Raw genomic sequence first — 23331 nt, 5'->3', positions numbered from 1 at the left:
TGAACTTACATGCTTTTGTGAAACTCTGGAAGCTGAATGTCCTGATATTTTCAGTGGCAAGGCCCAGAGATCAATGCAGCTGTGGCTCTGATAGCTATTCTGAAAACGTGTGTTGATTTGGTGAGGCTAAAAGTGGTTTACTTTTTGTGTACTCAGAGATCCACATCAAGTGTTTTACTAATAAGCTGAGTTGGCTGTACAGCATACTCTAATAAGAGCATGGTATCTAATTAAACAAGTCTGAGAAATGTCAGGATGGGCAAAAGAAAATGCTATTGGAACAATAAAGATGAAAAAGTAGTACAACCTAGTAAGTCCTAGTACAACCTAGTAAGATGGCTTATCTGAATGTAATGTTTAACAATTTTACTACCGTCATGTTGTCTGGTCCACTTAATGTCACAATAACAGTTCCTGGGGGTCCAGGGGGTCCAGTTAAACCAATGTCACCCTTGGAAAAAAAAATAGAGCAATTATAAGCAGTGTGTTTTTATTGTTTCTAATTACTATCGCTATACTTTTGAATTTATGATAATTTTTCTGTCATTACACTTTGCTGTTAACACATGTAACATTTCTATTTCCTTGCTATTTATCTTAAAACAAAAAAAAGACATATGGGAGATTTAAGACTACTATGAAAACATTGTCCTATCTGGGAAATATAAAAATGCATACGCTGATTTCTGTTGAAGTATCTAGAATTAGCTTGAATTTTTAATACTCTTTGTTTAAAAGTTATATAATCATTTTAACTCTATATAAAATGAAATTATCTCCTTAATTAAAGCTTTTGTCTCAAACTGATTAAGTCAAACAATAAAATACATTAACTGCCTTAGATGACATGCTCAAAACTGAAGTCTGTGAACTACAGGAAGATGACTGTAACAGTGCTGACCGATACAATTACCTTCCATATGTGTTTAACTGAAAACATTAATATTGAAGTACACTTTTTCATTAAGGATCTTTTAGAATAGGGAAAGTCCTAAATGTGGTCTTTCCTGTGGAGCTCAACAAAAACACATCTATAATTCCCAGTGATTTTAAGCCAGTGACATGTCTTTGCATGCAACTGCAGAGTAACATCAAAGAATGCATCACTCTTTCATAAGAAAGCCACATGCTTCATGTTCACCTGAGCTAATCCCAATGAATAATCAATTCTATTTATACAAATTTTCCCAGGAAGCTTCTAGCACATGCCCAGTAGTAATTACAAAGTTAGAAACAATCCCACTGTCAGATAGTGCTGTTTCTGTTCACAGCTGAATCTGTGCAGACCAGCTAACGTGTGAGATGATGCCTCAAGGTCTTGAAAGGAACTTTAGACAGATTACACTGGTTCTCCAGCTGCAGATGAGGTCCAGAGAGTCAATATATGTATTCACAGTCATTTCTAGCTTAACATCAATTATATGGGATACGAGTAAGAATATGGATGACAAGTCATCCAATTTCTATTCAGAATCTGGGAGGTTTTCTAGCAGCGTACAGGCTGACACTGAAAAGATGTTGAACATAAGAAGCTGTGAGTCTACAGATGCTATGTATTTACCAATGTTTACATGCTTAGATAAGCATTTAGGAACACTGTGCAAATAATATTGAATTTTATGCTATTTCTTAGTAAATATTAACTACTGGCTCCTCTTGGGTTTCTACCCTTCTATCAGGAAGTTTATATCATTGGCTCTTACATGAAAACAGTTTGTTCTTAGGTATGAATGGCCATGTTTCCATCTTCCAATAAAAGACTTCACATATATACTGAAAATTTTTATCTCACAGTACTTAACTCTCCGCAAACACTTCATCACAGTATATCAGAAAAAGCAGAAAACAGAAACAAAACTGAAAAAAGAATAATTTAGGCATTTTATACAATTACCTTTCTTCCTTTGGCTCCTATTACTTTCAATCCCATAAGACCCTGTAAAAAAATGCCCAAACGTTACAATTTTTTAGATTTTAAAAACACCTATAAAATGAGTTAATTGGTGTTACACATAATAGGAAGTTTTCATTTTTATTACCAATCTCAGACTACCTTAGGTCCAGGAGGTCCTGCTTTCCCTGGCATACCCTACAAAAAAAGGAAAAAAAGAATTGCATTCTTCAGCACCAATGTAGGTGTTTTGAAGTATCCAATTTTTGCGTGAGTTACATCACTAGTTTTATTCTTTCATCTTTATAGCCACGATTTGTTGTGACAGAATGTCTGTACAGCCTATTTGCAAATACATACATCTCTCTTACAGTTGCACACGTTAGTACTTAAAGTGACCTTATGGGTAATTATTTATAAATTAAAATTTATGTCTATGTGGACATGGATTCTTCTGAAAATGTGGAAATTATCATGGATAAAATGAATCAAAAGAAACTGGGGAAAAAAAAAAAACGTAACAAACCCCAGATATGTGCAGAGGGATATGGATTTTGCATGTATGCCTCTAGATCTCAAACATGTCTGTGAGAGTCCAGTGCTTTTATCTGTGTAATTCCATAGATTACTGGGAAGATCAAAGGTTAAAGTAACAGGTAAGACAAATTCATACTCACTGGAGCACCTGGAGGGCCCTGTGGTCCAATTTCTCCAGGATATCCTTGAGCACCCTGGGCACCCTGTATGTTAAAAGAAGAGACTAAATCTCCTGGCAAGATGACAAGCACAGCACAGTGATAAACTCAATGAACTGAGTAACAAACAGAGGAACAGCATTGCCTCTGGATTTCCTTTCCATGTCTCAGGATAACACAGAAATATAATTTCTCTTCACTGCTTCATTGGCTTGCGTATGTTCTGAAACATGAGAAAATATCTGCTCTAAACTACTCAAGTCAGCATGTACGTCCTATTTAATTGTGGATATTCTCATGATCCATGTAGTCCTATTGTTAGCCATAATAAGCTTTTAATTTTTCAAATATTCTATGCAATAAAATCTATACCTCAAAGCTTCATTTTCAAAGAAATTATTAGATTTTTATTTTCCTTCATTTTTCTATATTTTCCTTTATTTTCCTACTGTCCTCCAATTATTTTACAACAGTCAAAAGAAATGTCTGCTTGCCTTCTCCCACTGATCTCCGTTTTTTAATATGGATCACACAGTCCTTTCTAGTACTCTGTAAGTTGAGCTGCTCTAAATCTTACTTCATGGGGCATTTTACAGTTGAACTAGATGGTTGTTGTAGATCCCTTTCAACTGTTCTATATGTAGGAGTAAACCCCTAAATTTATGACCATTTTGTCTTCATTTCTGAAGTACTGTTGTTTGTTTGAAACCTGACTTTCCTGTCTCACTTCACTTACACATAACGGACACTATTGGTTCTGATGGCAAAATTCATTACTATTGTCTTGGGGCACTCTGGTTTGTAAAGGCAGCAGAAAGACTTTGAATACATAGTATTAATTGGATTATATAAAGTTAAAATTTATCTTTAAGACACATAATTATTTTCTCATTTATAAATTAGTGAAATAATTGTAAAGAAACCAAACTGTATCTGTATCAAATATGTAATACATATAAATTACATGTAATATCCCAAACCTAACATACACACATTATGTATAACGTGTTTTAAATATTTATATATATATATGTACACATATATTTTCACATGTAGATATATATCTCTCACAGTTTGAATTAAACCTGTATTACCTGAAGTCCAGGCATTCCTGGCAATCCAGGATCACCTTTTGCATCATGCACTTGGTTATATCCATCTGCAGGGCACCCCTGGACAATTAGATAATGAGGAAGATTCAAAGTTATGCTGCAGAACTTTGTAATGGAATAGATGCTCTAATGCAACTAGTATGGATAAAGCATCCAAACTTTTTGATTGCTTTTTCTTAATGGTAAACCTTCTGTTTCCCACGAATGGAGATGTTAAGAACTCTTCCATCAGTGAGCATAGACACAAGTTGCTAATCACCAATAAATATTTCATGTTATATGGTGTAAATAACTGACCTTCTCTCCTTTGATGCCAGCAATACCCTAGAGAGAAGAACAATTATGTTAGTAAAATAGAGAAGTGAAAGAGACAGTGGTGAAAGGACACATGAATATTCTCTAAGTTCACTGATCCTAAAGTGATTTATTTTCATGGATGTTGTATATAGCCAGGTACATGTTTAATGTACCAGACTTCAATTTAAGAAGAAAGGGCATATTGTTGAAAAATAGACTTGTCTCACAGTAACAACTCTACAAGTAAAGGCAGAGCAGTTTTGAAGCCTGACCTTAATAAAATAAAAAAAAATAAATAAAAAACAGGAGAGCTGGTAAAGTAAAGATTATGTTTAGAAGTTATTAGATTTGAAGTCACTGGAACTTGAAGGACAGCATTCCTTTTCTATTTGTTTAGAAGTTTAAAAACTTCTTTTAAAGACACATTTCTACAGAGAAAAAACAAATCTAGGGTTAAATCAAAGTACCCAGAAAGAGAGGTTCTATGTTTAATTCCTGGTTCTTAATTGACTTAATTGGGCCATATCCTCAAAGATATTTAGGCATGAACTGAAACTGCAATCTACTAGATGTATATTGGACACCCTTAGAGATCTGAGTGGTAAATTTTCTTGAACATCCCTTGAGACACTAAAGACCAAATCTGCATGCACTTTAGTTGAGGCCCAACATGCAGTCAATAAAGCATTACTTTTAACTTCATCTTCCTTACCACAGTTTTCGTATCAGTAGAATGGGGATACTTATACATTTCAACTGTTGTAAATACCAGCTAATGTGAGGCTTTGCACTCCCTCAGTGAATATTTATGTGGTGGAAATATGATTATTTATGTGGTGGAAATACACACAAACAATTTCACAAACACTTACTGGAACACCTGGAGCACCTCTTCTACCTGGAAGACCTGGAAAACCTTGATCGCCCTGAAAGTAATAACAGTGACTGTTAATGCATATTAGTGTTTATTATTTGGTCTGATTTTAGCAAGTGTGATTACAAAAGAAGTTTCTTATGTTACCATACTAAAAGTGTGAATTGCATTACCACCATATTTGCTAGAAGTGGAACAGCTTCACTGTATGGGTCCTGATACCTATCCTAGACAGTAGGATTTATTAGCTGATGTCTAATCTGTCTATGTCAGATCAGTTTACTGTTTCACTAGAAAGGTATGATTTTCTGTTGTAGGCATTCTTTTGACTCCCTCTTTCAGAATGCTGGAAGCATTTGTCATAGAGTAAAGGAAAGCTAGTAAATCCGTAACTTAACATTAAGCCTTTTCTTTTAATTGCTTTCAGGATTTAATTGTCAACTGCAAGCTAGATACTGATGAAATAAAATTAATGAACCATTTATCTCTTCTCTAACACATTTCAACAGAAGGACAGGTGGGACAAAGCTGATTAGGTCTTCTGAATTTAATGAAATGCTTTTATCTGTCAAAATATAAACATTATTCTTAACTTTAGAAAAGACCATTAACATGCATTATTTAATTATCTATCTTACACAAAAAGGCTACATTTTTCTTCCTTGGGCCTTGTGAGTCAAATTTTTCCCAGTGATAAAGTCACAAACCATAACAAATCAAAGCTTTTGTATATCAGGGTTAAAATTCAGAATGCTTTTTGACCGTTCCCAAGCATAGTCAAACACAATCTCCATGACATCTAGCTTGGTTTATACCTTTGTGCCATTGCATCCTGGAACCCCTGGACGCCCAGGAGGTCCAACACTGCCCGGTTCACCCTAAAAAGAAGTACAAAATTGATACAAGTTCTGGTTTTGCACATTCACATTACAGCAACACTGAAGGAGTTTATTGCGGAGCAGCGTTTCCCAAGACCTGAGAGATTACAGTGTGTTCTTAAATCATTACAAGGAGCAAGAATTAATGATGCTAAGATTTTTCTCTCTAGGCTAATTGACAGAGAAAATGCTGATGTTAAGACTAGAGTGAGCATGCTGGGCTGAGGAAAACTGTACTAAAGACTGCAGTAAGAGATAAATAGTTAAATCGGTTTAATTTTTACTTACTGGAAGGCCTGGGGGACCTGAAAATCCAGGTATTCCTGGGACTCCCTAATGACATAAAACCCAAAGAATAATATTAAGCAAAAGCTCATAATGCAATTTTTCTTTTGATTGCATTCATAAGAACAATGAATGCAAGTATGATTCTATCAAAAGATCATTATTTCCTTATCCCTCTGATGGTGACCCAAGTAGAGTGGTAGCTTATGCACTGTTAACATAGATCGGATTTGCCCACAGAAAAAAACCCAAAACAAATCTTCAGGGAATTCTAGTCTGACTTTTTCACAGCACACCCCACTACTAAATAAATTCAATTTGAACCTTGTCCATAAGATGCAGCAAAAAATAAAAAATAGATAATGCATGTGCATACCGTATGTCATAAATGTTAAAAATACTTTAAAATTATATGTAATGTTTTGGTTTTATTTTTTGCAAATTACTGAAGCAAGTTGGCATTTAGCATGGTATTTAATACAAACTAGTTTGTTTAAAATATACTTACTCGTATACCTTTGGGTCCAACTAAGCCTGTGAACCCTGGAGAACCCTAGATCACAAATGGAAAACAATGTGTTTTAATGCAATTGAGAAAAAGCATGTACATGTCAACTGATCATGCAACATTTTTAATACCAACACGTGCACAAAAAACTATACAAATAAGTGATTTGCCTATTACAGACTCTAAAGCAAACAAGCATTTCATACAACTTGAATAAATCATGGTGTCTTGCCCTCCCATTCAGTGTGTACAGGGGATATACCATAGAATCATAGAATGGTTTGAGTTGGAAGGGACCTTAAAGATCATACAGTTCCAACCCTCCTGCCATGCACCTGAACACCTTCCACTCGGTCATGCTGCTCAAAGCCTCATCCAACCTGGCCTTGAACACTGCCAGGGATGGGCAACCTGTTCCAGGGCCTCACCGCCCTCCTAATGAACTATATATGATACATCTCACCATAGGCAAAAAAACCCCAACAGGGTATGTTAAGAAAGCATATACATATGCTATGTATCTACCCAAACTGTGAGACCTGGAAGTGCTCCCCTGTGAGGAAATAGATGGAAGGCTCCCATATATGAGTGATATCCATGTAATGATCAGGTATATGTATGTAACAGCCACTCTCACCAGTACTGTTTTGGATGGAAAGAAAAGCCAAGAGCAGGCTGAAAGGAGGCTAAGCAGGATGAGAGAGCAAGGCTGAAAGAAGGCAGAAAAGCATGCCACAGCACAGTCTAGACAGAACCTGCTAGATTTGTTTCAAGCTTTACTGATAATAAGAAATTTTTCTTGGAATGAAAACGGGGAATGTACAGAACTGCATGGACTCTGAAGCAGGTTTTGGTTTAGTTTTGTTTCTTAAAATAGTATTCTCTAGCCAGTCATAGCTCACTATGCAGCACAGTAGTTTATCTGTCTCTCTCTCATACACTTACCTTTGGTCCCTGTGGCCCTGGAGGCCCTTCTGGACCAGGAAAGCCTCTATGACCAGGTGGACCTGGAATACCAGGATAGCCTTTTTCACCCTGTAAATATTAAGAGAATGAAGTTCTTAAAATATCAATGAAAAGGCAGTCATTACTTTCAGTAACTCTTAATTTTGAGATACCTCTCTGCTACTGTGGCAGATACATTAGCCTTGCCCATACTGACCTGTGTTTGTGGTCCTGCCTCTGTGGTATAAGTATGGTTGAAGATATCAGAACACAACAGTACTCAAGATTTTGCAGAGTACAGAAGTTAATTGCCAACATGAAAAGTTTAAGAAAGTATCTAATATATACTCCTTGTTAGTATTTCTATACTGTGTTTAGTCACTACAAGCAACACAAATCCAAATCTACCACAGTAGCCTAATTTGTAGCTCGCAAACGTAATGGCTGCTTCTCTACAGGAAGGTCTGCTTCAAATCATCGTGTAAAGAAAACACAGAAGATTAAAGCTACACAATATAATACAGGAGGCTAAGTTACAGTGCAAGGGGCATTTTGAGTTTTTTAGTTAAAATATAATGAAAATGCAAGTCTTATTTTGATTAAAATAAAGTGCTTCAAGCCTGGAAACTCACAGAAAAGGTGTTTCAGCTCTTTAGATAGCAGCAATTTAGCATGCTCAATTTTACATCAGTGAAAAGCTGCCTATCCATGACCTTTTACATCACAACATGACAAGGAAGAGAGAGCATAGGGTTATCAATTCTCAGAGTCAATTTTCTTACTGCTTTATCAGAGGAGAGTTATACAAAAAAATTTTGCTGTGCAGAAGTTCTGGTATCTTATTATTCAGTGTACAAGGTAGGGTCCTAAAGAAGTCCCAGGGAAGCCAATTACCTTGTCTTGTCCTATCACCAATTCCTGCCCTTCAAAATCCCACAAACTGACCAGATCTTATATAGCTTCGGAATCATTAAAAAAAAAAAAAGACTATAACCACAGAATATTTTAACAGAAATCAAAATAAGAATTGCATCGTAAAGTGTCTGTGAGATCTGTACCCTAAACCGGCACAGTTTTCTGTAACAAATCGTTTATTTCATTCACCAGCGTCCCGAAGAAGGCAAATAAGGATGATGCTATACCAAGACGTGCCACTGGAGGGGGTGTGGTACTAACTCACAGAAAACAGGAAGAAGTCCTTTATCTTCCTCCGCTGAACTTGCTATACCCTCACTGAAGCAAGCCATGGGCTGCTCTCTAGATGGAGAGCAGCACTGCGCTCTCCTGACAGTTTCATTCCCCTTCATACAGTACAGGCAATTTTATCCACAGATTCTTCTTGACAGATCAACAAGATCCTTGTTGATTCTTGAGTTGGAAAGTTTCTTAACATCAAACAGTTATCAAAGCACACTGATTAATGAAGTTGTCCTGACTTTCCAATGCTGCCTGAAAAACATCAGTGTAAACAATGATTAACTCTTACCTACTAATTTCTCAGTTGCTTTAACATGGAGCTGATGAAGACAAATTGTGGGTGTTCATTCTTACCAATATTTCGTATTTTTACTAGTTTTTACCTGGTCTCAATTTCACTGGTTAAGACAAAGTCATGTTAGATCAACTAAGAACATGAAAAATAAGCATGGAGATTTTACCAAAGACACAAGTATACTATCCTTTCCCACCTAAGAAAATATGTTTTAATTATGAACATATTTACTTAGAGGTAACTTCCCTCCAACACTGAAATTAAAAGCAAAACTGGCAGTGATCTCTGTGGTGCACTATGACATTTTTTCTTGGTAATAAATGTACAGAACAAAAGTTGTGAGTAACTCTTTAACAGGCAAATGTGTTGAACAGTGGGACTAATCACAATCCTAAGTCTATACAGATGTCTGGAACCTACAGATAAGGTTTAATATGGTGATCACTGTGTCCACAGGTAGCCTGAATTTCAACCATGACTGCTTCAATAACGCCCCTTTCATTTGTGAATCAGTTGTTTTTCCAACTACAAGCAGGAGTTTGAAAGAATTTTTGGCATTTGCTTAATTCAAGTTAGTCTAAAAGCCATTCCGAGCCTCTGCCAAAGTACTATTGGCAACAGGCAGAGCTGCGGCTCTATTACTTTTGATGGATTTGATGCTGTTCCCTCACTGCTGGCAAGCTGTTCTATCACTTCAATGCCTGCACATGTAACTTTCCTTCAGGAGCTGGAAAAGGGTGTGCAGGGGGTGGGGAGAGATGGACAAGGCCCAAAGATGGAAAGAGGGAAGCACTGAACATGACACTCTTGATGGTATTATAAAATTTCTAACAGTAGAGCTGCTGCCAGGGTAATAGTATCTGTGGGCATTTGTTAGGAGTTTGTGAAAGGGACCTAGTGCTTCAGAAAGCTGTTCTTGTATTGGTGTTCAAATGTCATGCAGTGCTGTAAACAAAGTAATGCAGTTTAAAAAACTAATCTAAAAGTCTTCTTAGATAAACAGTGTCCACAGAGTTATTTTAACAGAATTCTGTAAAGTAATGTATTCCTTTTATGATTTTCTCTATATTCTCCTGACAGAGTATGATCACACATTATCTTACTATGTCAAAACAACTATGTGTTAACAATTCCCAGAATTAAGCTAATGGTAAAGAGGAAAAATGTATTTGTTCTTACCTTATTACCTTTCATGCTATCACAAAAGCAGGGACTTTTACCTTTGCATACACAGCTCTGAAAAACAAAAAAGGAAAGCTTTATAATGAAACTGTTTTTCTTGTTGTGTTGTTTGGTGTGGGGCAAATGAGATCTCAGTGGTTTTAGTAAGGTAGTTATTTCACAGATAATAAAACTTGAGAAAAAAATGCTCTCAACAGTGGAAAAGAGCTCATTATTCCTCTGTCCTGTCTTTTGAGATAGGTAAGAGCACTAATTTAATTTTGTAGTTGGGGTGAAGGCCAAGTAGCCATGCTTAACACCACCAAGGTTATAGTATCAGTATGAAGTGAAGAATTCAAGAGTTTGGGCTCACAGCACTAAACACTGATGATTCTTTAAGAAAAATATTATAGTAACAAACAAATATACTGATATCAGTTTTTATTACAATTATATTCTTTATATTTTAATCAACCAACAATTTTCTGATTTTTCGCAGCCATGTTCACCTCCTGACGCTGGCTCATGGTACCTAATACTATTACAAAGGACCCTCAATATTGTTGGTTCTTAATTCTGAAGGTTTCCTGAGCCAAGTTGTGTGACATTTGGTGCCCTCATACATGATGTCTCCATTTGAGTCTCAAGTCCTGGGATGTAACTGCTACCAGCATGTCTGTGTCTTCAGGTAAGCCTGGAGTTCAAAGCCTTCATTGGAGGGCTGAGTGTTGAACTGTAGCATCCAAACCTCTCTGAGCCTCTGCTGATGGAATATGGCATGGCTATCTAGGAGCAACTACAATTTGGAAAACTCTAAAATTAATCAAGTATGAAGAAATATTCCGTTTTTTATTGCTCACACCTAAGTGAAAAAACCAAACTAACAACCCAGACAAGGATAGTCAGTAGGTAACTGGATTGACATTATGACTAAATTAGCTGTCTCATGCACTAGGTAGTTGTGGTAGCAGGTTGCTCAGAAGAGCTGCAAAGCATATGTGAGATCCTGGGTGAACATGGGAACACTTAACCCTTCTGTGCCCTGTCCCAGATACAGCTATCACGCACTCAGTACTTGTGCTAGCCCAGTCTGTCTGGGACAACTCTGCGAAAGACTTCTCTATCCTATGTCAGTGGCATATTCTATTTCAGTGGAGTGGAAGAGAAGAAAAATAATTCTTTGTTAACATAAGTATTATACATACTAAAATATAATTGATTATTTAAGCCATGTATTTCATAGAAATGTGGAGTCAACTGCATTTATTGTCCTTCCTTGTACACTTAAGTTCTTTGGTTTTTAAGTTCTTGCTGAATGACTTTCTTAATTGTACTGCTGTAGAAAGACAGTTATTTTTCAGTTTATCCTCCATCTTAGTATATATGCTTAACACAATGCTCATATACTATGTTATAAGTTAAAGACAAGAAAAGGACAGCTAATATGTATTGGTTATGAAGGTATTTTTCTAAATTGCATAAAATTCAGAAAAGAACTGTATTTTTTCTTACGAAAGTAAAGCTTTTAAGATGGTATGATATGAAATTTATATTTAGATCTTGAAAACAGAATTAATTAACCCCTACAGCTGGTCATAATACAACAGCAGCACTGTTCCAAATTTATAACTTTTCAAGTCGTGTTCTCAAAAAACAGAAAACAAAAGACAGCGAGAAAAAAAAAAGTTCTCCATTACATTTTAAAATTATAAAGTCCTATTGTCATTCAACTTAAATTTGCCTGTAGCAATGTGTTCAGGCAAACAATTTAAAGAATTTTCTTCCCACAAACTAGGATCAATTTCTTCTATTATTATCTTCCAGACCTGAGGTATGTGGTATCAGCTAGCTGCTTTAATTTCTTAAACAATTCATGGTGCTCATCTCTTTCCTTTAACTACACAAGGAAACTGGACATCCTAGTTTGGAACAAGTCATCCAATCTCCTTAGATGCCTCTTTTAGGATGGACGAAAGATACTGCAAGTATTTGCTGTTCAATATGGACTAGACAACTACTGACAGTAGCTGTCTGTCTTTTAGGTGGCTGAAGTTAGGCGAGATAATGCCACCTATTCATTTAAAAATAGATGCAGAGGGTATTCCTCAAGTGAACAGCTGTTTAAACATTCATTTACAAAATAGAACAAAAATTAGAATCAGTTGCCCTCGAAAAACAAATCCTGAAACAAATGATTGTCTCCGCCTTTGTTCTGTGGACAGATCAATAGTTGATTACTTAATGTTTTAAGCTAGACTTTTAAAGAGTACCAAACATTAAATACTTAATTCTTCAGTGTATAAAGAAGACACTTTCTTCCCTTGATCTGACATCTAGAATTCAAGTGGAAAACAAATGTGTCATGTAAAACAGAACCATGTGACTATGCTACCTTTGCTATTATTTTAATTAATATGATTATATCACCAGAGACACAAGAATAAACACTAGTGCAGAACTAACAACAAACAGTATCCTGATTTCTTCTTGGTAAGGTCAATCAGCTTGGCACTGGATAATCTAAATTTGCCAAGTTACATGGCAGGGACCTTAAGCCTTTAAGCATAAATACCAGAAGATAAAATGACATATATCTCAAAATATATTTGGAATAGTCTAAAAGATAATAAATTTTCTTCTTCCCTATTGAATAATGGTACCCTCAATCCCAAATAGGTGACACAGATATTTGTACATGTCTGCTAGGCAGTATAAAAATGGTAACTGTTCAGTGTTCAGCATTCCAAGGAAAGCTGTAGACACAGTATGCAACAAAAGTAGTCTTAAATTGCAGGTACTGTGTTTTCCTGCTATACAGGGCTGGTGAATGTCTCAAGCTACTGCATTCTCAATGCTACTGCATTTCAGTTTGCATCTGAAAACTGTAACTACAAGACCTATGAGACTCTTTTCACAGTATCACAGTATGTTAGAGATCGGAAGGGACCTCAAAAGATCATCTAGTCCAATCCCCCTGCCGGAGCAGGAACACCTAGATAAGGTTACACAGGAACGTGTCCAGGCGGGTCTTGAATGTCTCCAAAGAAGGAGATTCCACAACCTCCCTGGGCAGCCTGTTCCAGTGTTCCGTCACCCTCACTGAGAAGAAGTTTCTTCTCAGGTTTAAGTGGAACCTCTTGTGCTCCAATTTGTACCCATTACCCCTTGTCCTTTCATTGTTTGCCACTGAGAAGAGCCTGGCTCCATCCTCGTGACACTCCCCCTTTATATATTTATATACACTAATAAGGTCACCCCTTAATCTCCTCTTCTCCAAACTATAGAGACCCAGCTCCCTCAGTCTTTCCTCATAAGGGAGATGCTCCACTCCCTTAATCATCTTAGTTGCCCTGTGCTTGACTCTCTCCAGCAGGTCTCTGTCCTTTTTAAACTGAGGGGCCCAGAACTGGACACAATATTCCAGATGAGGTCTCACCAGGGCAGAGTAGAGGGGAAGGAGGACCTCTCTCGACCTACTAACCACCCCCTTTCTAATACACCCCAGGATGCCATTGGCCTTCTTGGCCACAAGGGCACAGTGTCGGCTCATGGTCACCCTGTCGTCCACCAGGACCCCCAGGTCCCTCTCCCCTACACTGCTCTCTAACAGGTCGTTCCCCAGCCTATACTGGAACCTGGGGTTGTTCCTGCCCAGATGCAGGACTCTACACTTTCCCTTGTTATATTTCATCAAGTTATTCCCCGCCCAGCTCTCCAGCCTGTCCAGGTCTCTCTGGATGGCAGCACAGCCTTCTGGCGTGTCGGCCACCCCTCCCAGCTTAGTGTCGTCAGCAAACTTGCTGATAGTACACTCAATTCCCTCATCTAAATCGTTGATGAATATATTAAATAATACTGGTCCCAGAACCGACCCTTGAGGCACTCCACTAGATACAGGCCTCCAACTAGACTCCGCCCCATAGACTACAACTCTCTGGCTTCTCTCCTTCAGCCAGTTCACAGTCCACCTCACTACCCGATCATCCAGACCACACTTCCTCAATTTAGCCGCAAGGATGCTGTGGGAGACCGTGTCAAACGCTTTGCTGAAGTCAAGGTAGACCACATCCACCGCTCTGCCATCATCCATCCACCGTGTTATTTCCTCATAAAAGGCTACGAGATTGGTCAAGCACGACTTCCCCTTGGTGAAGCCATGTTGACTGCCCCTCATAACCCTCTTATCCTTGATATGCCTTAAGATGGCACCAAGGATAAGGTGTTCCATCACTTTCCCAGGAATGGAGGTGAGGCTAACCGGTCTATAGTTACCCGGGTCCTCCTTCTTGCCCTTTTTGAAGACAGGAGTGACATTTGCTTTCCTCCAGTCCTCAGGCACCTCTCCCGTTTCCCAAGACTTGGTAAAGATGATGGAGAGTGGTCCAGCAATGACCTCAGCCAGTTCCCTCAGCACCCGCGGGTGCATCCCATCTGGACCCATGGATTTATGGATATCCAGATTGCTCAACTGGTCTTTAACCCATTCCTCATCGACTAAGGCAGACCGCTCCGTTGACCTATCTTCATCCGAGGTCTCAGCGGTACAGGGCTCTTCAGGACTGCCTCCGGCAGAGTAGACAGAGACAAAGAAGTCATTCAGTAACTCTGCCATCTCTGTATCTTCTGTCACCAGGGCACCCGTCCCGTTCATCAGCGGGCCTACATTGCCTCTGGTGTTAGTTTTACCTGCCATGTATTTGAAAAAGCTCTTTCTGCTGTCCTTGACCCCTCTCGCCAGCTTTAATTCCAAGGAGGCCTTAGCCATCCTAGCAGCTTTCCTACATCCTCTAGCAGCAGCCTTATATTCTTCCCAAGTGGCCAGCCCTTCCTTCCATGACCTGTAAACTCTCCTCTTCCACTTGAGCATACCGAGCAATTCCCTATTTAGCCACACAGGTCTCCTGACCCTCTTCCTTGACTTCCTACGTGTCGGGATGCTCCGATCTTGAGCTCGGAAAAAGCAGTCCTTGAACGTCAACCAACTATCTTGGGCCCCTTTCCCTTCAAGCAGCCTAGCCCACGGGATTTCCCCTAGCAATCGCTTGAAGAGGCCAAAGTTTGCCCTGCTAAAGTCCAGGGTTGCGATTCTACTTGCTATTCTACTGACCCTACCACACAAGATCCTGAATTCTACCATCTCGTGGTCGCTGCAACCAAGGCAGCCCTCAACCTTCACTCCTTCAACCAGACCCTCCTTGTTAGTGAGGATGAGATCCAGCAGCGCACCTCTCCTGGTTGGCTCATCCACCATTTGCATGAGGAAGTTATCATCCATACACTGGAGGAACCTCCTGGACTGCGGCTGGGTTGCCGAGTAGTCCTTCCAGCAAACATCAGGGAAGTTAAAATCCCCCACGACGACCACGGCCTGTGACTGTGAGGCCGCTCTCAGCTGCCTGTAGAAGGCCTCGTCAACTTCCTCACCCTGATCCGGTGGCCTGTAACAGACCCCCACAACAGTATCGCCCCTGCCAGCCTGCCCCTTAATTCTCACCCACAGACTCTCGACTCGCTCATCATCTGTCCCCGGACAGAACTCAACGCATTGTAGCTGCTTTTACATCTCAACTTCTGAAGCAAAGACTTAGCTTGCAGATTAAGCAAGCACATATCTGAGTCCAGGGAAGGTTACTGTTTACTGAGGCAAAAAATGCTTACAGTATTCCAGATTCTCTGAATTTCTCCAGTATAACTTAGAGCATATCCTGGCTGACCATCGACAGCTTTCCTGAGAAACAGCCATAGCTGTCTTGTCATCTTCCTAGTACCAATTATTTACCATTGTAATTCTACAGACCTTTGCTGAGTTGCACCGTATTTCTACCTGTAAAAGCAAAGCTAGATGCTGATTCTTTACAGTATTTGTACATGAAGCACAGTTTTCAGCACATGTAGAATCGATCAAATGACTCTTCTGTAACAGGTATAATCTGCAGAAGATACGTGCAGATAAATTTTCTTTTACTATCAAAGATAATCCAGGTGAAGTTAAATGCATGAACATGTAGAAACCTCTGATGCTACACAACTAATCAAGGTTATTTAGCTACTTAAAGAGCCTTTGCTCTGCAAGAAGTAAGAATGCTTCAAATGTGTTTAATTGGCCATTAGTAAGCTTTCAGATCAATTTAGGTCTTTTTGTGTATGCCTATCACTTTAAACTAATGTGAAAAGACTAAATATGATTTTACATTACACAGTCAGCTGGATAATACTAAATATTTTGGCATATGACTTTTACATATGATTAGATTATGCCTTTAATAAAGGAGCTTTGTATCAAAAAAACCCCCTCACACTACCGGATGTTTCCACATCACTGCAAGATGCCTGTGGCTCCTTTATCAAAGGATCATAACAAAACAATAGCACACTGCCAGGTTATAAGGTAAGAAAATTGAATATTAGTTATTATGGCTTATTCGAGATCCTCACAATAACGTCTACATAAGTAAACGCATTAATCTACTGCATACTTTTCAGTGTTGTGATTTTTATAATAATCTCCTATGTTCATTTCAAATATTTAGATATGATAGATGGCACTAGATTCTTGATCTAAAAATCAAGGCCAAAGCATAAAGCAACATCATTCATTACATGATTGACAAATTAAATTAAGTCACCAATGAAACAAATTTTTAAAAAACCCAAACAACAGTTTCATGGAGTAATTTATAGGAGCTCTTTTCAGAAGTGTTTTAAGAGACAGGAATAGTATCATATGTTCTTTAAATAATGACAGCTGTACATGCTGAACCACATTTACTGCTGTGGTTAATGTTTTGCTCTGTAGGTGTGACCTTATCTATAACACTGAATTGCCCTTCTTACACTATGGGATTGGGTTAAAAGAGCTCTCTCCTCTTCCTGCCCCAACTCAGAAACTGACTTATGCATCTGCTTAACAAGCCTTACGGTCCCCTCCTTCACTGAATCCCTCAAAGAAATGACAACGAAAGAAGGAAGAAATATACTAGAGACTACACTGTCATCTATTCAAAGCTTAATGTAGATTCAGCATGGCACTGCTACTCATACCATTGCAATCATGGGAATTTCATGTGGACTATCAGAATCTTACACAGCTCACAACATTTTGCCAATAGAGCTGGTTATATGGAGGATATTAGAACATGTATTTAGGGATGTTAGCAAAGGTGAATATGTCAAAGAATTAATGTAAAGAAAAAAGCAAACAACAATAGTCATTTCTATAAATAGCACAGGATTTGAGTCACATCACTCATATTTTGGGGCAACACAGTCATATTGGTAATGGTTTAAAGGCAGGTTGATAGGGAACAAACTAAATGAGCCAGTGAGGGCGATGAGACAGAATTTTTCCATTGATCTCTTTTTGGAAAGACATATATGATGACAGAACAGTCAAAAGTATTTGTTCGCTTTTCCACATCCAGCCAGTATCAGAGTAGGTCAGCTATGATTTCAAAATACAGATTTGTATTAAAAATACTGCAACCAGGACAGAGAGGCAGAAGTGTTGCTGCAGGCAACAGGTACTGTATTCCTTAAGTGTGTTTCAGATGAAAATTACATCAAGACCACACAGCATGAGTACTAAAGACATTCAGATGAAAGCTGAGGTGAAATTAAATGTATTCTCTAGGACTATAGTAATCTGGCTGCAGTGGGGCTTAATTTTACACTTTTGGCCTAATTGGTCTTTAATTTCATGGGTGAGCTCCACTGATTCTGGAGGTATATCCAGGTTAACATAAATGAAAGATGACTGTGCAATGTAAGGGATTTTAAGATGAATTAAAAACAGTGCAAGTGATATCCATTAATTACTCCAGACAGTAAAAATAGCCCAGGTGTCTTCTCTCAAGTGGGTGGGGAAGCTGTCACTTTCATTCACTGGTGGTTCTAACAGCTGATTAGGCTCGTTTTTCCAAATGCAAGCCTGATTTTTCATTTAAACTTGTTTTTCATTAGCATCTCACCTATCCTGCCAACTAGGTCTTCTAATTTTGAGGACCACTAAATTAGAACTCCATCAAAACACGGAACAAGACTTATTGGGAAAGATCTACTTTTATATTTCTGTATGATGCCACTTTCGGGGTTTTTTTCCATCTTTTTGCTCATTGAAGGTATCCTGAGCAGCCTACAAATATGCAAGCCATTACAGTGCTCCTTTCTAAGTGGAAGTAAATTATCAGCTAATTTCAATTTTTTTTCTAATTTCGCCTAAATTCCAATACTTATGAAAAATTATGTATCAGTCAGCGAGCTCCTTTAAGAGTCTTGATTATGGATCTTCAAGGGCTGCTGACACACTGAGATTTCTGAATTCTTCCTGAGCTGTCTCAGTGCAGAATAATCACTTTACACATTCCAGCTGCGTCTATAAACCACAACTGAGCACATAGAATAATACTGCTCACATAGTTGATGTTAATATGACTAAAATGACAAAGGGCTCATTTCTCTAATGTTCTCTACTACATGATTTGCATTGCATCTAATAAAAGTGCGAGTAAAGTATCATGAATACAGTACGTGGAAAGTTTTGCTTTAATGTTTATCCACACTACAGACTTGTATTGACATAGGCATGCCGCATAGAAGTGTGAAATGCTGCACTTTTCCGGACACTGTGGTGCTAGCTAAAGCACCTTCTAGCTTGGACAAAGTTATGTTTTTGAAAATTTACCCTAAACCGCTCATCTCAGAGGATATGAGAGCAGAGCTGTATAGAAAAAAAGTTCTACTGTGCAGAAGGCATGTAAGGAAAATCTTTTTTGGAGTGTGATGCACCTATGTTAGGATACTTAGCTAGACTAAGACAGTCAGTAATTCTATCTAGACACAGTCAGTAGATACGTGACCCTGGCAGCATATTCCTCATGTTGCACAACTGTAAATCACCATGTAGCATACAAGATACTGGAGAATGAAGTCCCCTCACTCCAAAACACTGCTATCAAAATAAAATACCAGTCTCACAATTGCAATCTGTATACTACAAGCTCTTCATGCATTCTAAGCATCAAACATGAATTCATTAAAATTATCAAAGACCACGAAGAACTTTGTGTTTTTGCAGTGACTGCTGGACCAGTAAAACAAAACCAAATTATTAAGCCTTCAATAAGTATAGACAACATAGAACAGAAATAGGAGATGATGCGATGAAGGAAAATATGTCAGTTCCCAAACCCTGAAACATTGGGTAGTCACTTGTGAACTGGAAGGCAGCCAGACATTCCTACCTTAGAAGACTCCTGCTAACAGCCACGTGTGCTATCGGAATTCACAGCATGTTGCCTACCAGCTGAATACCTAGCTCTTGACAAAAATTATTTCATTTTGACTTTTCATTATAAACAAATCATCTTTAAGTAATGAACAACTTGGTCGATAATGTCTAATGTAGGGTGACTGGATCTCAAAGGACACAGTGGAAGGCAACTGTTACACTACAGACAATGGTGGTGTTGAAAAAGCTCCATTAAACACTTGTAATGGGAACCTTGCTTAGGGAATAGCTACTGAATCAATATCCCTCCTTGGTGACATAGGCCTTACATTACTGGTTATGTGCTGCTTTCAGGGTGAGGTGCAGAAGAGAAGTCCTAAGTACTGATCATAGGGAAAAAAAATTCGTTAACACTTCACAAAAGCAGTATTTTGTATCTAACTTACAGGTACACAATTTGTGACCACACAATGTGAACGCACAACATGTGTCTATGTGAACTTCATGAGAATTTCTTTACTTTATATCCCTAAATTTAAACTGTCAGGACATCTTTGGAAGTATTTGTAAACCAACTATGGTAAATGACTGGTATGGAGAAACAGAAGCAGCTGCTGCAGATGAACATTTAATCAACTTTCTATTATTCCAAGGGAACATGTGAATGAAAACCCTCTTTCTCTTCAGAGACTGAAACTGGTTTGAAAATATCTGAGGTTTTAAAGAAAAAACCTGTTCAGTAAGTTGGTATAATAACAATTTTGTAGTGTTAGAAAAATCTCTTCAGTATAACTATTTATATTTATCACAATAAAAAACCTAACATAAACCTTTAGTAAAACACTGTTAAGTCAAATGGAGGAAAAAAAAAAAAAAAAAAAATTTCTGGTATCTCTTGCCTATGTTCAAATGGAATAAATTATGTCCTAAACCCAACCCAAAACCGTCATAAACAACAAAAATAACCCAACCAAACTACCCCCCCAAACACCAAATACAAAATCAAAACACGCCACCCTACAGTTCCTTTATTATATTGTATATAACAATACAACACTTGTATATTTACTTTACAGCATATCTTTCTTCCTGTGGATGAGCCTGTTTATATGCAAGTTCCAAGAAACTACCATAACATAGCTGTTCATACTATTCTCACAAAAGCACACCATTCTGTCATCATGCTCACAGTTCCACAACTTCCATAGTGCCAACCATATTCTTCCCCAAGCAGATAAGAGTATAATTAATTACATGGACCTTCTTTCTCTCCAACTCACTGACAAAGATTTAGGAAGTGAGAGAATTGTAGGCCTTAACAATCTTCACTTTGCTTGCATGTTATCATCACTGTGTTAATATAAAACAGGTAAAATGATGTAATTCAGAAAAAAACCTAACACCTTTAGTTTTCCCAAATTCAGATTGTTTGTGAGCTCTGTAGTGCTGACCACTAAGGCTGTGTTGTAGAAGCTCCCTAAAATTACTCAATGTCTATGTAAGAAGTACTGGCATATTGTAAGCAGATCTGGAAAACTCGTAAGTTGAGGCTCTCAATTAAATTTCTGTTTTCAGGGGATTTTAAATTGCATTTGGTCTATAAAGGGAAAATACAGAATTACTCCCTCTTTTAAAGACAGGGAATGATGTTTCTCTTTTGTCTGCTGAACCACAGAAAATTTTGACACATATTTAAAATGACCGATATCTTGCCCTACAAACAATCTCACTAGGGTGGAAGTCACTGTGCTGAGGACTATCAGAAACCGGACCAAACTGTTCATGATATAATAAGATGGGTAATATCTCAAAAGGCAGACCCATAAACCCCATCTCTGTGGGTTTCTTCTCCTGACCTTGAACAGGACATGGGGCCAACAGAATAAAACCGTTTCTCTTTTCCACAAGGAAAAAAAATAAATAATAGATTAGGTAATTCAGGCCACAGAATTTTGTGTAGCTAACTCAAAAGGGTGTTTAATCAGCTTATTCACCCGTGTTCTTCCTTACTAACAGACAGTCATCTTAAAAGAGCAATCTAATAACAAAGAAGACACATCATTTAAGTAGTCATTTAAGTAGTGAATATTTGCTAACCTACCATAATATAATTAGCATTACATCACACAGTTGTATTTCGTCCCAACTGTTGAGTGTGGGAATGGTATTCACTATAATTGTTGTCTCCTCAGGCCTGTGTATTTGTATATTCATAAAATTCCTGCTGTGCATCTTCTGTTAAGTGGTGCAAACAGCACTGAAAGCAACAGGAGCTTGTTCAGAGAAAGCTTATTGCATATGCTTTGATTTCTCCTTTTTTCAGAGGTGATTTCACCGATTAAAAAACACAAAAAAAAAGAAGGAAAAAAGAAAGGTTACCTTTCCTTGCAGCTTCCTTCAAAATGATTTGTGGGATAATGTAGCATAAAGCCATAGTTAAAAACCCTTCACTGAACTAGGCCAAATGGAAAGCCTGTAAATTTGAGACTTGTACCTTATCACAAAACTACTAAGTTAAAAAAACCAAAACTATAAACAATGAAAATATAATTAAAAACATACCAGGTGTGGCAAAAGGGAACTTTTTCAGTGTGCGTATGACAGACTGGGGCTGTAAACAGTTAAGAAGAAAAAAGCCTTTTTGTATTTCACCTTCCTCCTAGGCTCCTGTAACCCATGCCAACATACTGAGCCTTCTAGTATTACTTTGTTAGGCAGTAGGGTGAGAATGTGACAGTAAAACAGATGACCGGACATCCCATGCTAGTTGCACTTAACAGCAAAGTATTTTGTTTCAAATACATGTTATGATAAATCAGCTCTAGGTATTGCAGAACAGATCTAGCACAGATCTAGAAATAAAATGCTGTTATATAGATATGAAATGCAAGGCAATGAAGAAAGAACCAGTGTCTGCCTGTCTGCTTTGATTATTTTAATATTATTCAGCCAGCAAAGTAACCTGTATTAGAGACCTTTGCTTAGATGTGTACTTACCTTTTAGATTTGTTGGAAAAAGGATATATATCAATTGCTAGCTGTTTTACAGGTGCTTCCTAAGACAAGCTAAGGAGGCTCATCTCCTTTCAGCTGTATGATGCACCATACACATAAGCACACTTAACATTTTCTGGCCATCAGAGAAAGCCTCCATGTGGTATGAAAGAGCAGAACTCCATAAATTTTGATGCACAAATATTAGGGCAACTCTGCTACTTTATATTAACCCTCTTGGCCCAGTAGGAAAAGCATTGCTCTGCAGCACTCTTACATTGGCCTGTTTCTCTCTGGAGATGATGGAGGAATTACAACTAATTATAGAGGCAATCAAGATCAGAACAGCCCAGTATGAATTTGGCCCAATTATCACAGTAACACCCCCACTAACTTCAGAGCTGGGATCATATTAACCAAATCAAAGAGAGCACTTCACAAAGGACTTGTTTTTCTAACACACTCAGTGAACTCTCTTTTGTATATTCAGGTGCACATCTTCTCAGCTGCCTCATGTGACAAAGAACCTGGGCGCTTCCAAAGGCCAGCAGAGAACGAACGTTCTCACTGTAACTCACCTGTGTCCCTCCAACATTTTGATTCCTAGCTAAACAAAGTGATTCAGCCTACATTCCATTCTTACCAGCCTTGGAGATGGTCATGGCTAAGCTACAACACTGCATTTTTCCTTACAGAGCTACGTATTAAGATCTATTTGTGACAACAGTATAGTTTGCTTTTAGTTAGGAAAAAAATCCCGCATGAAGAAGAAAAGACTAGTTTATAAATATTTGCATGCAAATTCTAACATTTGTAAAATATGAAATTAATTGGAAGACTTAAACATTTGCATCTAGTCACCATGAGAAGGAGAATGCAAAAAAATGTTTCCAAGTTTTATAGCTACAGAGTTTGCTACCTCTACTCCTCTGCCAGCAGAACAAGATGAAAATACGAAAAAGTAATGACAGAA

General features: G+C 38.0%; 1 protein-coding gene across 1 annotated transcript in view; it reads right to left on the bottom strand.

Moving 5' to 3' along the window:
• The window catches only part of COL4A3 (collagen type IV alpha 3 chain), a 68457-nt gene that overhangs the window by 41766 nt on the left and 3360 nt on the right, over nucleotides 1–23331 (bottom strand). Inside the window, exons 2-13 of the mRNA XM_061365196.1 lie at nucleotides 10157–10213; nucleotides 7486–7575; nucleotides 6541–6585; nucleotides 6036–6080; nucleotides 5685–5747; nucleotides 4868–4921; nucleotides 3996–4022; nucleotides 3681–3758; nucleotides 2569–2631; nucleotides 2054–2089; nucleotides 1895–1936; nucleotides 374–451 (exon numbers count right to left, since the gene is read on the bottom strand). Of these exons, the coding sequence (XP_061221180.1) occupies nucleotides 374–451; nucleotides 1895–1936; nucleotides 2054–2089; nucleotides 2569–2631; nucleotides 3681–3758; nucleotides 3996–4022; nucleotides 4868–4921; nucleotides 5685–5747; nucleotides 6036–6080; nucleotides 6541–6585; nucleotides 7486–7575; nucleotides 10157–10213 (678 nt within the window). The remainder of the gene's footprint in view (nucleotides 1–373; nucleotides 452–1894; nucleotides 1937–2053; nucleotides 2090–2568; nucleotides 2632–3680; nucleotides 3759–3995; nucleotides 4023–4867; nucleotides 4922–5684; nucleotides 5748–6035; nucleotides 6081–6540; nucleotides 6586–7485; nucleotides 7576–10156; nucleotides 10214–23331) is intronic.

This window comes from Neopsephotus bourkii, unplaced genomic scaffold, assembly GCF_033783945.1.
Source record: "Neopsephotus bourkii isolate Nb327-2 ecotype Australia unplaced genomic scaffold, CSIRO-AGI_Nbou_v1 NB_1279, whole genome shotgun sequence".
Lineage (NCBI taxonomy): Eukaryota > Metazoa > Chordata > Aves > Psittaciformes > Psittacidae > Neopsephotus > Neopsephotus bourkii.
The sequence above is the reverse complement of the archived record's forward strand: the minus strand, read 5'-3'. Positions and strand labels throughout refer to the sequence as shown.